Source organism: Saccopteryx leptura, chromosome 2, assembly GCF_036850995.1.
Source record: "Saccopteryx leptura isolate mSacLep1 chromosome 2, mSacLep1_pri_phased_curated, whole genome shotgun sequence".
Classification (NCBI taxonomy): Eukaryota; Metazoa; Chordata; class Mammalia; order Chiroptera; family Emballonuridae; genus Saccopteryx; species Saccopteryx leptura.
In genome coordinates this window covers 248,727,500-248,740,086 of record NC_089504.1, presented here as the reverse complement: position 1 = coordinate 248,740,086, position 12,587 = coordinate 248,727,500, and the positions used below count along the sequence as shown (strand labels likewise).

Here is a 12,587-nt window from a genome sequence, read left to right as displayed (position 1 = left end):
CGGGGGAACCCTTTTGGCAGAGAATGAACTAGGTTCTTCATTAGATCAAAGTAGCTTCTTTGTAGCTAGTTCCTGAAAGCTTCCCAGAGGAGACAGCACCTGGTGAGTGGGGAGTCTTGGATTTGTGGGAGGCAGGAGTAGAGAGGAGTCAAGGGAAGCAGCGAATGGATGCCCGCCTTCCCAGGGGCGAGCCGTCCAGGCCGGAGAACCGAGGCGAGACCTCGAATGCTGAGGACAGGAGTTCACACCTGAAGGTGGTCGGGAGTCCAGTGATCATTACAGCTCCCCCACATGAAGCACCTACTGTGCGCACTTGCCACGCACCATCTCTACGTCTCACCCAGGGCCCTACCTGGCGGGAGCCATCCCCACTCCCACTTTACAATGAGGGGACTGAGGCAGTGCGCGGGCAGCCTCTAGCTTGAGACCACACAGCCAGGAAGTGATGGAGGAGAGGGCTGGTCAGATCTGTCCACACCGGTGCCGACCACAGACACAGTGTGCAAACCTTGACAATGAGCCAAGTGGGTGGTCTGAAATGGTCTAGCAGCCACATTAAAGGAAGGAATCACAGGAGAAATCTGCGGTATTCCCCCTTTCTCACCCTACACGTCCAAGGTCCCGACTCTGCCTGTGATCAGCATGAAATGTCGGGGTGACCAGGTGTCCTGCTTGGAGCGTCCCTACCCAGGGCTTCTTTAAACGGAGAAAAAGGACACTTGGGTGTTGGCTGAGTGTAAAATATGTAAGAAAGATTCAGCGACTGAAAATGGCACACACATCTAGAATAGCTAAAGTGAGATATTTTTTTAAAAAAAAGTTTTTCTTAACATGTCAGTCATTTCTGGAGACTAGAACTTCTCCAAGTCTCAGCTCAAATGTCACCTCCTCCAAGAGGCTTTCCTGGGCTGTGCCCTCTGACATAACAGTCCCGTCACTCTCCATCTGGCTTTGGTTCCCCCCCCAGGCGTCTCCCCACTCACTGCCTTCCTCGGGCCTCTCCATGAAGTTCAGGGCTGCCCACACCTCGGTCCTTCGGGCCTCAGGACTGCGGTTCTGTGCCTCCCGGGCGCTGCCTGACCTGGCCAGGGAATGGGGTGGAGGGGCCTGTTGGGACCACCCTTGCTGGGTTGGTGGCCTAACCTGTGAAGTTGCAGCTTATCAAGCCAGAAAATGTTAATAAAATTGTATTTTTTTAAGGATTTACTTTCTTTCTTTTTTTTTTTTTTTTTTTTTTTTGTATTTTTCTGAAGCTAGAAACGGGGAGAGACAGACAGAGTCCCGCATGCGCCCGACTGGGATCCACCCGGCATAGCCACCAGAGGGCGACGCTCTGCCCCTCCAGGGCGTCGCTCTGTCGTGACCAGAGCCACTCTAGCGCCTGGGGCAGAGGCCAAGGAGCCATCCCCAGTGCCCAGGCCATCTTTGCTCCAATGGAGCCTCAGCTGCGGGAGGGGAAGAGAGAGACAGAGAGGAAGGAGAAGGAGAGGGGTGGTGAAGCAGATGGGCGCTTCCCCTGTGTGCCCTGGCCGGGAATCGAACCCCGAACCCCTGCACGCCAGGCCGACGCTCTACCACTGAGCCAACTGGCCAGGGCCTCTTTTTTTTTTTTGTACTTTTTAGAAGTTAGAAGTGGGGAGGCAGAGAGACAGACTCCTGCATGCGCCTGACCAGGATCCACCCAGCATGCCCACTAGGGGGCAATGCTCTGCCCATCTGGGGCGTTGTTCTGCTGCAACCAGAGCCATTCTAGCACCTGAGGTGGAGGCTATGTAGCCATCCTCAGCACCTGGGCCAACTTTGCCCCAGTGGAGCCTTGGCTGCGGGAGGGGAAGAGAGAGATAGAGAGAAAGGAGAGGGGGAAGGGTGGAGAATCAGATGGGTGCTTCTCCTGTGTGCCCTGGCTGGGAATCGAACCCAGGACATCCACACGCCGGGCTGATGCTCTACCGCTGAGCCAGCTGGCCAAGGCCAAGGATTTACTTCTTTGTAAAATAGGCTAAGAGCTAAAAATGAACTTGTATGAAAATTTTATTTTTTTCATCACACATTTCACCAAACTGCTGCCCCGGCCCAAACTGGGCCCCAAACTGGCCATATTCTCTGTCTTTAAAAAAAAAATTTACTGTTCAATATGGGCTATTAAAACATATACAAAGGAGTAAGCAAGCCGAACCACTCCCAGGGCGCTTCCTGGTTGGTTATGTTTGTTTCCAAACTCATGTTGCTCCTTTATAAGTCAATATTTGCTGAGTGGATGCTGGGACACATCACAGAACAAAGCAGACAAGAACGCTGTCCTTGTCCTTTCTGATATAGCATGGAAGACAGGTGGAGAACAATACACACAATTAATTACAATGTATACACTGGAAGGCGACAAAGACAACAAACAACAGGTTAAGGGGGTTCAGGAATTTGGGGGTGAATAGATAGAGTGAGTCTTCTCCAAGGAGGGGGGCATATGAGCGGAGATTGGAAGGGGTGAGAGATCTGACCATTCGGCTACCTCGGAAAGAACAATGAAAGCAGAGGAAAGCCAGTGCAAAGGTCCTGGGGCAGGGGTATGCCTGCATCTACAAGGGACAGCAAGGAGGCCAGCATGACTGGGCTGAGTGACAGGGTCAGTGGCAGGATGTGGGGCCTGGAGAGACCAGATTTGGGGTAGGGAGGCTTGCAGGCAGGCCAATGTTGAGACAGCAGGTTTTATCTTTACTCACGAGAAATAGAAGGTTGCATATTATTTTGTGTTTGAAAAATTCAAACCAAGAGGCCAGTGTCATCTGTGTCTTTCCGCAGCCTGCCTTTTCTCAGTCACAGTTCTATCTTGAACACGTCTTCAGGCCGGTCTGGCCCGTTCATCTGCCCTTGGTGCTGTGTGTGGGAGTCCCGCTTTTTCTGCTGAGGACCCGCTACTCCGTCTGTTCCTTTTTGAGCCCGGACAGTTCTTCTGCAGACGTAGCACACACATGTACAGATTTCTCTACGGCAGAGCTGTCAGGCTGTGGGGTGTGATCCCATAGTGGGTCGTGAAATGATTGTGGCGAATGCGGACCAGCATTTAAAAAACAGAATGGAACAGGATAGACTATCAGAGGGATATGTAATATAGTTCGAGTGTATGTGACAGCACACTGGAAGGTAAATAGTCTTTGATGAAGCTCCCATTTCAGTCACTCCAGGGGTGTGGGCAGAGGTCCCAGGGGTGGCTGGCAGCCTCTGAGAGCCAGTATTCTGTGCCCTGGGTGGAGCAGGGCACCAAGGCACCCACTGCACTCCAGGGTGCTGACCCCAGCCGCAGATGGGTGTGCTCACTTCCCCATATCTTTGCCCGCACTTGATTTTCTCATTTTAATTTGCGATGAATTGTTTTTTTATATAAAAACTCATGGTAGATTGCCTTAACCATTTACACCATTTAAAAGTGTACCATTCAGAGGCACGTAGCACATTCACAGTGTAATGCAATCATTACCACTCCCCAGACGCAGAATATCTTTATCAACGCCCCCAAAAAGGAAACCCATACACACTCATCAATGAGTCCTCCTCCCTTGGCGACCCCAATCTGCTTTCTGTCTCTGTAGCTCTGCCTGCCCTGGGCGCTTCGCACAAGTGGAACCCTAACAGTATTTGTCCTTTTGTGTCTGGCTTCTCTCACACAGCGTCATGATTTCAAGGCTTATCGGTGTTGTGGCAGGTGTCAGAATGTCTTTCCTGCTGCAGGCTGAATCGTAGCGCATTGAGTGTGTATACCACATTGTGTTCACTCACCCACTGACGGACATGTGGTCACTTCCGCCTTTTGGCCACCGTGAGTAATGCCGTGGTAAACACGGGCATGCTCATCCGCACCTCTTTCTAACAGGTGTGAGGACAATGTTCCGTGTCTCGGTTTTGGTCACCGTGCCGGTGAGGGTATGTATACATTTGCTGAAACTCCACAACCTGCATTTATAATGGATGACTGTTATGGACCGTGACAACATTATGCTAAGTGAAAGAAGCCATGGGTGGCCTTTTGTATCCCTGCTTGTTTCTGAGACACAGAATATTGTGGACACATTTGAAGACTCGTATGATACTGTGTATCTGAAAAAAGACAAATTCACAGAGACAGAAAGATTTGTGGGTGCCTGGCTCTGTGAGGGGAGGGAAGTGGCCACTAATGGGGATGGCGTTTTGCTTTGGGTAAAGAAAATGTTCTGTAACTCAACAGTGGTGCAGGCTGGACAAATCTAAATATGCTAAAACCTTTGACTTGTCAACTCTAAGTGGGTGAATTACATGGTATCTGAATCATTTTTTTTTTACAAAGACAAGAGACAGAGAGAAGGACAGATAGGGACAGACAGGAAGGGAGAGAGATGAGAAGCATCAATTATTTGTGTGGCTCCTTAGTTGTTCATTGATTGCTTTCTCATATGTCCCTTGACCAGGGGACTATAGCAGAGCAAGTGACCCCTTGCTCAAGCCAGTGACCTTGGGCTCAAGCCATCAACCTTGGGCTTCAAGCCAGTGACCTTTGGGCTCAAGTGAGCGACCATGGGGTCATGTCTATGATCCCACGCTCAAGCCAGTGAACCCGCGCTCAAGCTGGCGACCTTGGGGTTTTGAACCTGGGTCCTCCGCGTCTCAGTCTGACGTTCTATCCACTGCGCCACTGCCTGTTCAGGTCTGAATCATATCTTAATTAAACCATCAAAAATGTTAGCATAATGTGGTCAAGATACATCCGTAATTTGATGAGTTTTACCAGATGTATACAACTCACCTGTATGGCCACCAAAATCAATATCTGGGACGTTTTCATCACCTCAAATACCTTCCTGATGCCCTTCCGCAGGCAGTCCCCTTATACCTGCCCCAGCCCCCAGGAACCGTGGACCTGGCTTCTGTCCTGTGGTTCTCCTCATTATGGAATGTCATAGAAATCATAGAGTGGGTAGTTTTTTGTAGCTGCCTTTTTTTTATGAGACCTGGCATGTGCTTTTGAGGTTTCTCAGTACCTCAGCCCTTTTTATTCCTGAGTAGCAGCCCATTGTTTGGGTAGTTTATCTATTGGTGGATGTTCAGGTTATTTTAAGACATGTTTTAAAAACATAGTTGTTATTGGCGGACATGCAGGTAAGTCTGCCCCTGCCGGCTTCCTTCCTGGCCTTCGCACGGGCAGTGTCCCCGGCCAAGAACACCCTCCCTGTCTTCTTTTTCTGGTAGGGCCTTGCTCCCTTGTCCAGTGTCCAGCTCCCAGGGCCCCTCTGCTGGGCAGCCCTCCTGACTGTCCAGGACTGGGTTGGATAAGAAAGAGTGGACAAGGGTCACCTTGTCCCCTTCTCTCAGTCTTTGTGTTCTGGGCTGTGATCTGTCTGACCATGGGGGCGGGGGGCGGGGGTAGAATTAGTTGCTTCGGTAGAAGGCCGCGACCCCGGCCAGCACACCGCGATCTCGTCAGGTGCCTGGTCCTGGTGCCTCTGTTCGGTGTGACTGACAGATAGCTCTCCTGAGAATCAAGAGCATTGCCAAATCCGGTTCCCATGGGGGGGGGTAGTGACAGGACAGGAGAAGGGGTCAGTTCCTTCACGCCTGGTGACTGCATGGCTGACCAAGAGGCCCTGGATTTGCCAGGCTCTGCCCTGAGCACTGGACTTCTGTGAACTCATTTAAACTTCACTCCAGCCCTTCGAGGGGACTCTATCAAACCCATTTTATGGGTGAGAAAATTGAGGCGCACAGGGGAACAATGACTCTTCCACCGTCACCCAGCCCAGCACTGGGTCATCAAACAGTCCCTGTTTGCAAGAGCCGTACAATGTGAGAGGGACCCCACTGCCCCAAATTCCCTTCTGCTGGAGAAAGAGAGAGGGACACGTGGCTTTTTCTGGCGACTTACTGGGTTGGCTGTTTTATCCCTCAACAGGTAAGAAGGTCGGTAGGTGAGGAAAACACAGCAGGATTTTGGGATTCCGGGGCTGGTCCAGGCCCAGCTGCCCTTGCTGAGAGATGCAGCCAGGGGAGGGGGGCAGGGACCAGAAACCTTTTTTTTTTTTTAAACCATTTTATTGTGGTCTGTTTGACATAAAGGAAAACTGTACCTGTTGAATGTACACAACTCGATGAGGTCGGAGATAAGCGCACAGCCGTGATACCATCGCCACGGTCTATGCTTGGATCTCCTCCCACACTCTTTACGAGTGTCACTCTTGTTGTTTTAGCGATGCCTGGAGATCTGCTGTACAGCGTAGTGCCTACGGGTTACAGTTCGCGCTGTGTGCTTAAATATTTGCTGAGAGGGTAGATCTTCCTTGTTTTCTTATCACACACACACGCGCACACACACACGTACACTCACACACAGACTGGGGTTGTGTTCAGGGGATGGTGGAGAGGGTGTGATGGGACTGCCTCCTCCCTTTGGTGTTTCTCTCCATGGGCCTGTGGTTAAAATTTGAGGATTTCCATCCTGGGTGACACCCCGGCCCCGCCAGCAGCCTCCAGGCTGAGGTCTGAATTCTGCTTGCCAAGTCTGTGCCTGGGGGCCGGGTGAGAGTCACCCAACCTCGCTGGGCTCAGTTTCCCCATCTGTCACACAGGGAGGTCACCCCCTCCCTAGGAGGTGACTCCCGCACGGCGTAGGGGCAGCCAGTGAGCCGGCGGTGGCACGCAGATGTGCGACTTGGCTCCTGAGTATGTGTGTGCTTGATTTTGAAAGATAAGCTGTTGACATTGAAAATATTTCAGGGGTTCCATAGAAGGACCTGGCCTTCCGGGAGCTCAGGAAATGTGGCGGGGGGTGGGGGGTGCTGGAAAGCCTGAGCCCTCAGGACCGCAGAGGCCTGGGGGCGGGTAGCAGCTGCTGCCTTGCGTTTGGGGGTGACCCCCAGTGGCTCACCACGGTCCCCACCCCAGTGCTTGTCCTCTTGGGTCCCAGAGACCACGTGCAGGTCAGGGCTGAGCCTGGGACAAGCCTTCTCCGGCCCACAGCAGCCCACAGCAACCACAGCTTCTCTCCCTGCACTCCCCAACCTGGTGGCCTTTGCCTCACGCTGAAGGGATCATCAGTAGTCCGTCCCTGTGGAATCCGGCTCCCCCTTCCCCACCCCACACCGAAGCCGGACCTTCCTGGACAAAGGTCGGGGTGGAGGCTGTGCCGGCCACTCACTCGCTCACTCACTCACATCTCCATGAGGAAACAAACAGTAATAACACTCCCGGTGGCGGCCTCGAGCGGCTAGGGCGCTGGTCCGGGACGTGCCAGCGTCGCCGAGAGTCGAGAACAGCCCCTGGCACGCAGGCACACCTGGGCAAGGCTTGTTCCGTTGCTTTGTTCATATCTCATTGGTTAGTTCCCTTTGTTTATACCCTAGTGGATGCTCAGGTTATAAACACAATCCTTGCGGTTCCCACATGTGGGCAGAAAGATGTGTTTATCCGTAAATGACTAGGGCACCTGAAGGGAAGTCTCTGCTTATTTTCAAGACAACCCTGAAGTTCATACAGTATTTTTATACGAAATCCCCCAGGGGTTTTTTTTTTTTAATTAATTATTTTTACATGGACAAAGAGAGAGTTAGAGAGATAGATGGCACAGATAGAATGGAGAGAGATGAGAAGCATCAATCATCAGTTTCTCGTTGGGACACCTTAGTTGTTCATTGATTGCTTTCTCATATATGCCTTGACCGCAGGCCTTCAGCAGATCGAGTAACCCTTGCTCGAGCCAGCGACCTTGGGTCCAACCTGGTGAGCTTTTTGCTCAAGCCAGATGAGCCTGCGCTCAAGCTGGTGACCTCGGGGTCTCGAACCTGGGTCCTTCCACATCCCAGTCTGACGCTTTATCCACTGCGCCACTGCCTGGTCAGGCTCCCCCAGGGTTTTATCCTTGGCAATGAATTCAACTTTCCTTCTTGCAAATGCCGTGTCGGTTAGACGAGCCGCAGCTGAGCTGACGGAGTCACGAGCCCCTTGTGTCGTCCGGAAAGCTGAGGTTCCGAGGTGACCAACTTGCTGAAATGGCTCCGGGCTCTGGCTTCTAACCAGAGTTTGCTGGTCGAAGACATGAGACCAGCTGGACCGGCCAGCTCTAGCTCCTTCTGCTTCTTCCAGAACCTCTGCCTATTGGTTCTGGCTGTTTGGGACAGTGAGGGTGGCTGGCCTTGTCCTTGGAAGGCCACGTTCAAAAGAAGTTGGAAAGGGTGACGCAAGCCTCCCTGGATGCCTGGCTTTACGACGTTGTCATCTATCTGATGGGCTGGTCACTGCACTTGGCCCGGGCCTCTGAGGGGGCTGGTGATGTGGCCAGGACAGGGGTGGGTGTATTGGGTGGCACTGTGGACTACAGAGCTGAGGAGCAAAGCAGAGATTAGAGGCCGGTGTATCGGACAGTCAGACTTGCTGCATGAGCTTCAGGCCTGTGTCCTTTGGCCTTTTAGGAAAATCAAGTTTTTGCTAAGCTTTTCCCCATCAGTAGAGTTGATGTAGATTCCTGTATTTCTGGCTTTTCATGGGACGCGGCTCTTGTTCTCATCTCCTGCTGTCCGCCTCACCGCTGTGCTCCAGCCACACAGGCCTCCTGGCTGTCTCCAAACTGTCTCGGCGCCTCCTGCCTCAGGCTTTTGCTCTGGCCGTGGCTCCTACATGGGATCGCCCCATCCAATCCACGTGCTCCCCCTCACTGCCTTTGGTTTTTATTTTGGTTTGGTGTTTTGTTTTTGTGTACATTCCACCGACTCCTCTGTTCACAGTCGCAGACCTCTGCTGGAAACATGGGTGTTGCTGTGATTGTTTAATCCCTTCCTTTCCCCTAGTTTCTAGGGTCTAGTAGAATAAAAGGCCCACAGAGCCAGGGAATCTCGGTCTGTCTTGTTCACTCCCCTACCCCCAGCGCTTTGACCAGTGCCTGGCAGGTCGTGGGTGCTCAGTGAACATTTGTTGAATGAAGGAATGAATGTTTGTTGAAGGAATGAATGAATGTTCATTGAAGGAAGGAATGAATGAATAAATACATTTGGTAGCAGGTGCCATAGAGTAGCAGTCACCTAACTTCCGTAACGTACGGGGTCCCCGTATGCCAGGGTCCCCTGATCAGGCTACTGTCATTAAAACACGTAAAACACCAACGTGACTAGATTACCTGTTAACTTTAATCGTGTAACCCCCCGGCCCCGACGTGCTGTGGGAGCCAGTGGAGCAGGCTGGCTCCGGGCAGCTGTTCTGGAGCTGCGTGGCTGGCAGGTATAGGAGCCCTGGTCGCCCTCCTCACGGGTGTTGGTCTCTCCTCACCCCAGAATGTGCGCATCGACCCCAGCAGCCTGTCCTTCAGCATGTGGAAGGAGATCCCCGTCCCCTTCTACCTCTCCGTCTACTTCTTCGACATTGTCAACCCCAAAGAGATGCTGGAGGGCGAGAAGCCGCGGGTGCGGGAGCGTGGGCCCTATGTATACAGGTAAGGACGGAGGTGGCCCTGGCAGGGTGGGGGGGTCTCAGAGCAGACGGGTGGGTGGGGGCTGTCATACGTGGGCCCTATGTATACAGGTAAGGACGGAGGTGGCCCTGGCAGGGTGGGGGGTCTCAGAGCAGACAGGCGGGTGGGGGCTGTCATACGTGGGCCCTATGTATACAGGTAAGGACGGAGGTGGCCCTGGCAGGGTGGGGGGTCTCAGAGCAGACAGGCGGGTGGGGGCTGTCATACGTGGGCCCTATGTATACAGGTAAGGACGAAGGTGGCCCTGGCAGGGTGGGGGGTCTCAGAGCAGACGGGTGGGTGGGGGCTGTCGTGCGTGGGCCCTATGTATACAGGTAAGGACGGAGGTGGCCCCGGCAGTGGGGGGGGGGTCTCAGAGCAGACGGGTGGGTGGGGGCTGTCGTGCATGGGCCCTATGTATACAGGTAAGGACGGAGGTGGCCCCGGCAGTGGGGGGGGGTCTCAGAGCAGACGGGCGGGTGGGGGCTGTCGTGCGTGGGCCCTATGTATACAGGTAAGGACGGAGGTGGCCCTGGCAGGGTGGGGGGGGTCTCAGAGCAGACGGGTGGGTGGGGGCTGTCGTGCGTGGGCCCTATGTATACAGGTAAGGACGGAGGTGGCCCTGGCAGTGGGGGGGGGGGGTCTCAGAGCAGACGGGTGGGTGGGGGCTGTCGTGCTGAGCCGCAGGGATTATTCTGGAAGCAGGCCAGGTGCAGGGGGAAATGAGGTTGCTGAGAAATTCTGTATGGAGAAGCAAGGCAGCCATGATGTGGATGAGGGAGGAGGGGCACACACATGTGCACATGCACACTCATGTGCACACGCACACACACACACATACACCACAAAGCAAGCAGGGACCTACTCCCCAAACCTGAGCCCTTGGAGGGTCTCAGAGCTCTTCCTTAGGCACCGCGTCATCCAACACATTTATTGAACACCTATTATGTGCCAACCACTGTCGCAAACAGGGACTAAGACAAAGGTCCTTGCCCTCTGTGCTGACATTCTGGGGTGGGATACAGATAATTAATAAGGAAATAAATATACCATATGAAGGCAAGTGGTGAGTATTAAATGCTATGAGAACCCAGCAGGGTGATGGGACACTGTGCGTGTGTCCACACACGTGTGTGCATCCGTGGTCAGGTCTGGTGAGGTCGCCTGGCCTTTTATGCAAGAGAGTAACCCGTAGAGAGAGGTGTCGCTGGCAGGCTTGGGGGGTGGTCGGGCTTGTCTGTGGTGCTGGCAGGTTGGAGATGTGCATGTATATCTGAGGGTCTCCCAGGAAGCCTGGAGTCGCCCCACTTCCCAGCTGGGTCTGCGACCATGCATGGCGGGGCCTGCTGACCCACCAGCCTCCTCTCCACAGGGAGTACCGGCACAAGAGAAATATCACCTTCAACGACAATGACACGGTGTCCTTCCTTGAGTACCGGAACTTCCAGTTCCAGCCCGAAAAGTCCAGTGGCTCAGAGAGCGACTACATCTTCATGCCCAACATCCTGGTCCTGGTGAGGCTGCCCCTTGGCCGCGCCCCTCACACCCGCCCTCGTCCCCATTTCCCCCTTCAGGTGCGGCTTGATCCAGGGGCAGTGTTGCCCAGATGTGTTGGTTTTATGCTCTGGAAGGTTGCCCAGTCTGGGTGGCTACAGCCTTGCACATCCCAGGTTCAAGGCAACAGGGGGACCTTCCCTCTCTACACAACAGCCCCAGCAGATCATTGCCTTGTGGCTCATTGGTTCTGTTGGGCCACATACACATTGGCAAACCAATCACAGCTGGAGGGAGGAAGGTTTCTGGTTGGCCAGGCCTGAGCCACGTGTCTGTCTCTGGGGTTGGGGGTAGATTAACTTAGCACGAGTCCAAGGGCACACATAGTCCTATTCCCAGATGATCAGGGAATGGATATGGGTGCCCCAGACACCCCTGTGTCCACTGCAGGGACCCTTCCTTGGCCCAAACATTTTCCTGGATGACCTCTTCCCCTTGAGGCCCGGCTTTGAGTCCAGGGGAATGGCCTAGCTATGTCCAGCCTGTGACCCATGCTGTCCCCTTGTTCTGCAGAGCGCAGCAATGATGATGGAGCATAAACCTCTGAGCACTAAGCTGTTCCTGACCTTGACGTTCGGGACCCTTGGCCAACGTGCCTTCATGAACCGCACCGTGGGCGAGATCATGTGGGGCTACAATGACCCCCTCGTGAACATTGTCAATAGATTCTTCCCAGAAGCGTTCCCCTCACAGGGCAAATTCGGCTTATTCGCCGAGGTAAGTATGGCCCAGAGAGACGTTCAGGGCTTGTGTCCTGTCCTCCATGGACACATCCCGGAAACCAATGACCAGCTTGCTTTTGGAGCTGGCTGGGAAGCCATGGGGGCTATGAGCTGCAAACTGACAGAAAACTTAGCTCAGATTGACTTACGCTAAACAGAGAATTTAATGGCTCATATAACTGAAAACTCTAAGGGTGGGTTAAGTGCAGTTTGATCCAGGCTCAAATGATGTGATTGGGACTGAACTTAGTTGGCATCTGTTGCTGGAAAAAGGGGGTCTGGGCCTGACCAGGCGGTGGCGCAGTGGATAGAGTGTCAGACTTGGATGCAGAGGACCCAGGTTCGAGACCCCGAGATTGCCAGCTTGAGCACGGGCTCATCTTAGACCCAAGGTCGCTGGCTCGAGCAAGAGGTCATTCGGTCTGCTGTAGCCCCACGGTCAAGGCACATATGAGAAAGTAATCAATGAACAACTAAGGTGCCGCAATGAAGAATTGATGCTTCTCATCTCTCTCTCTTACTGTCTGTCCCTTTCTCTCTGTGACACACACACACACATACACACACACACAAAGGGGACTGGGTGTTGAGGGGGATCATAAATGTCGACCGGCATTGATACGAGCTGGCTGATTTATCTTAATCTTTATCTGTGGTAACCTGGTAGGATCAGTGATTGATCTCCTGAGCCATGACCTGGTGTAGGGTCTGATTCCCGACCTCTCACCCTGACCGTGGCTCTCTCAACAGCAGGTTTTAATGAGCCCCTGGGGTAGCTCTAGCTTCAACCTCCTCTTTGGGCTCTGCTGATAAATGGGTGGGGAGTGGGATGGAGGAATCGTGGTTGTGCA

At 53.3% G+C, this 12,587-nt stretch overlaps 1 protein-coding gene across 1 annotated transcript in view; it reads left to right on the top strand.

The window, feature by feature from the left end:
- SCARB1 (scavenger receptor class B member 1) overlaps positions 1-12,587 on the top strand; it is a 59,275-nt gene that overhangs the window by 25,318 nt on the left and 21,370 nt on the right. Inside the window, exons 2-4 of the mRNA XM_066371174.1 lie at positions 9,285-9,442; positions 10,833-10,974; positions 11,528-11,731. Of these exons, the coding sequence (XP_066227271.1) occupies positions 9,285-9,442; positions 10,833-10,974; positions 11,528-11,731 (504 nt within the window). The remainder of the gene's footprint in view (positions 1-9,284; positions 9,443-10,832; positions 10,975-11,527; positions 11,732-12,587) is intronic.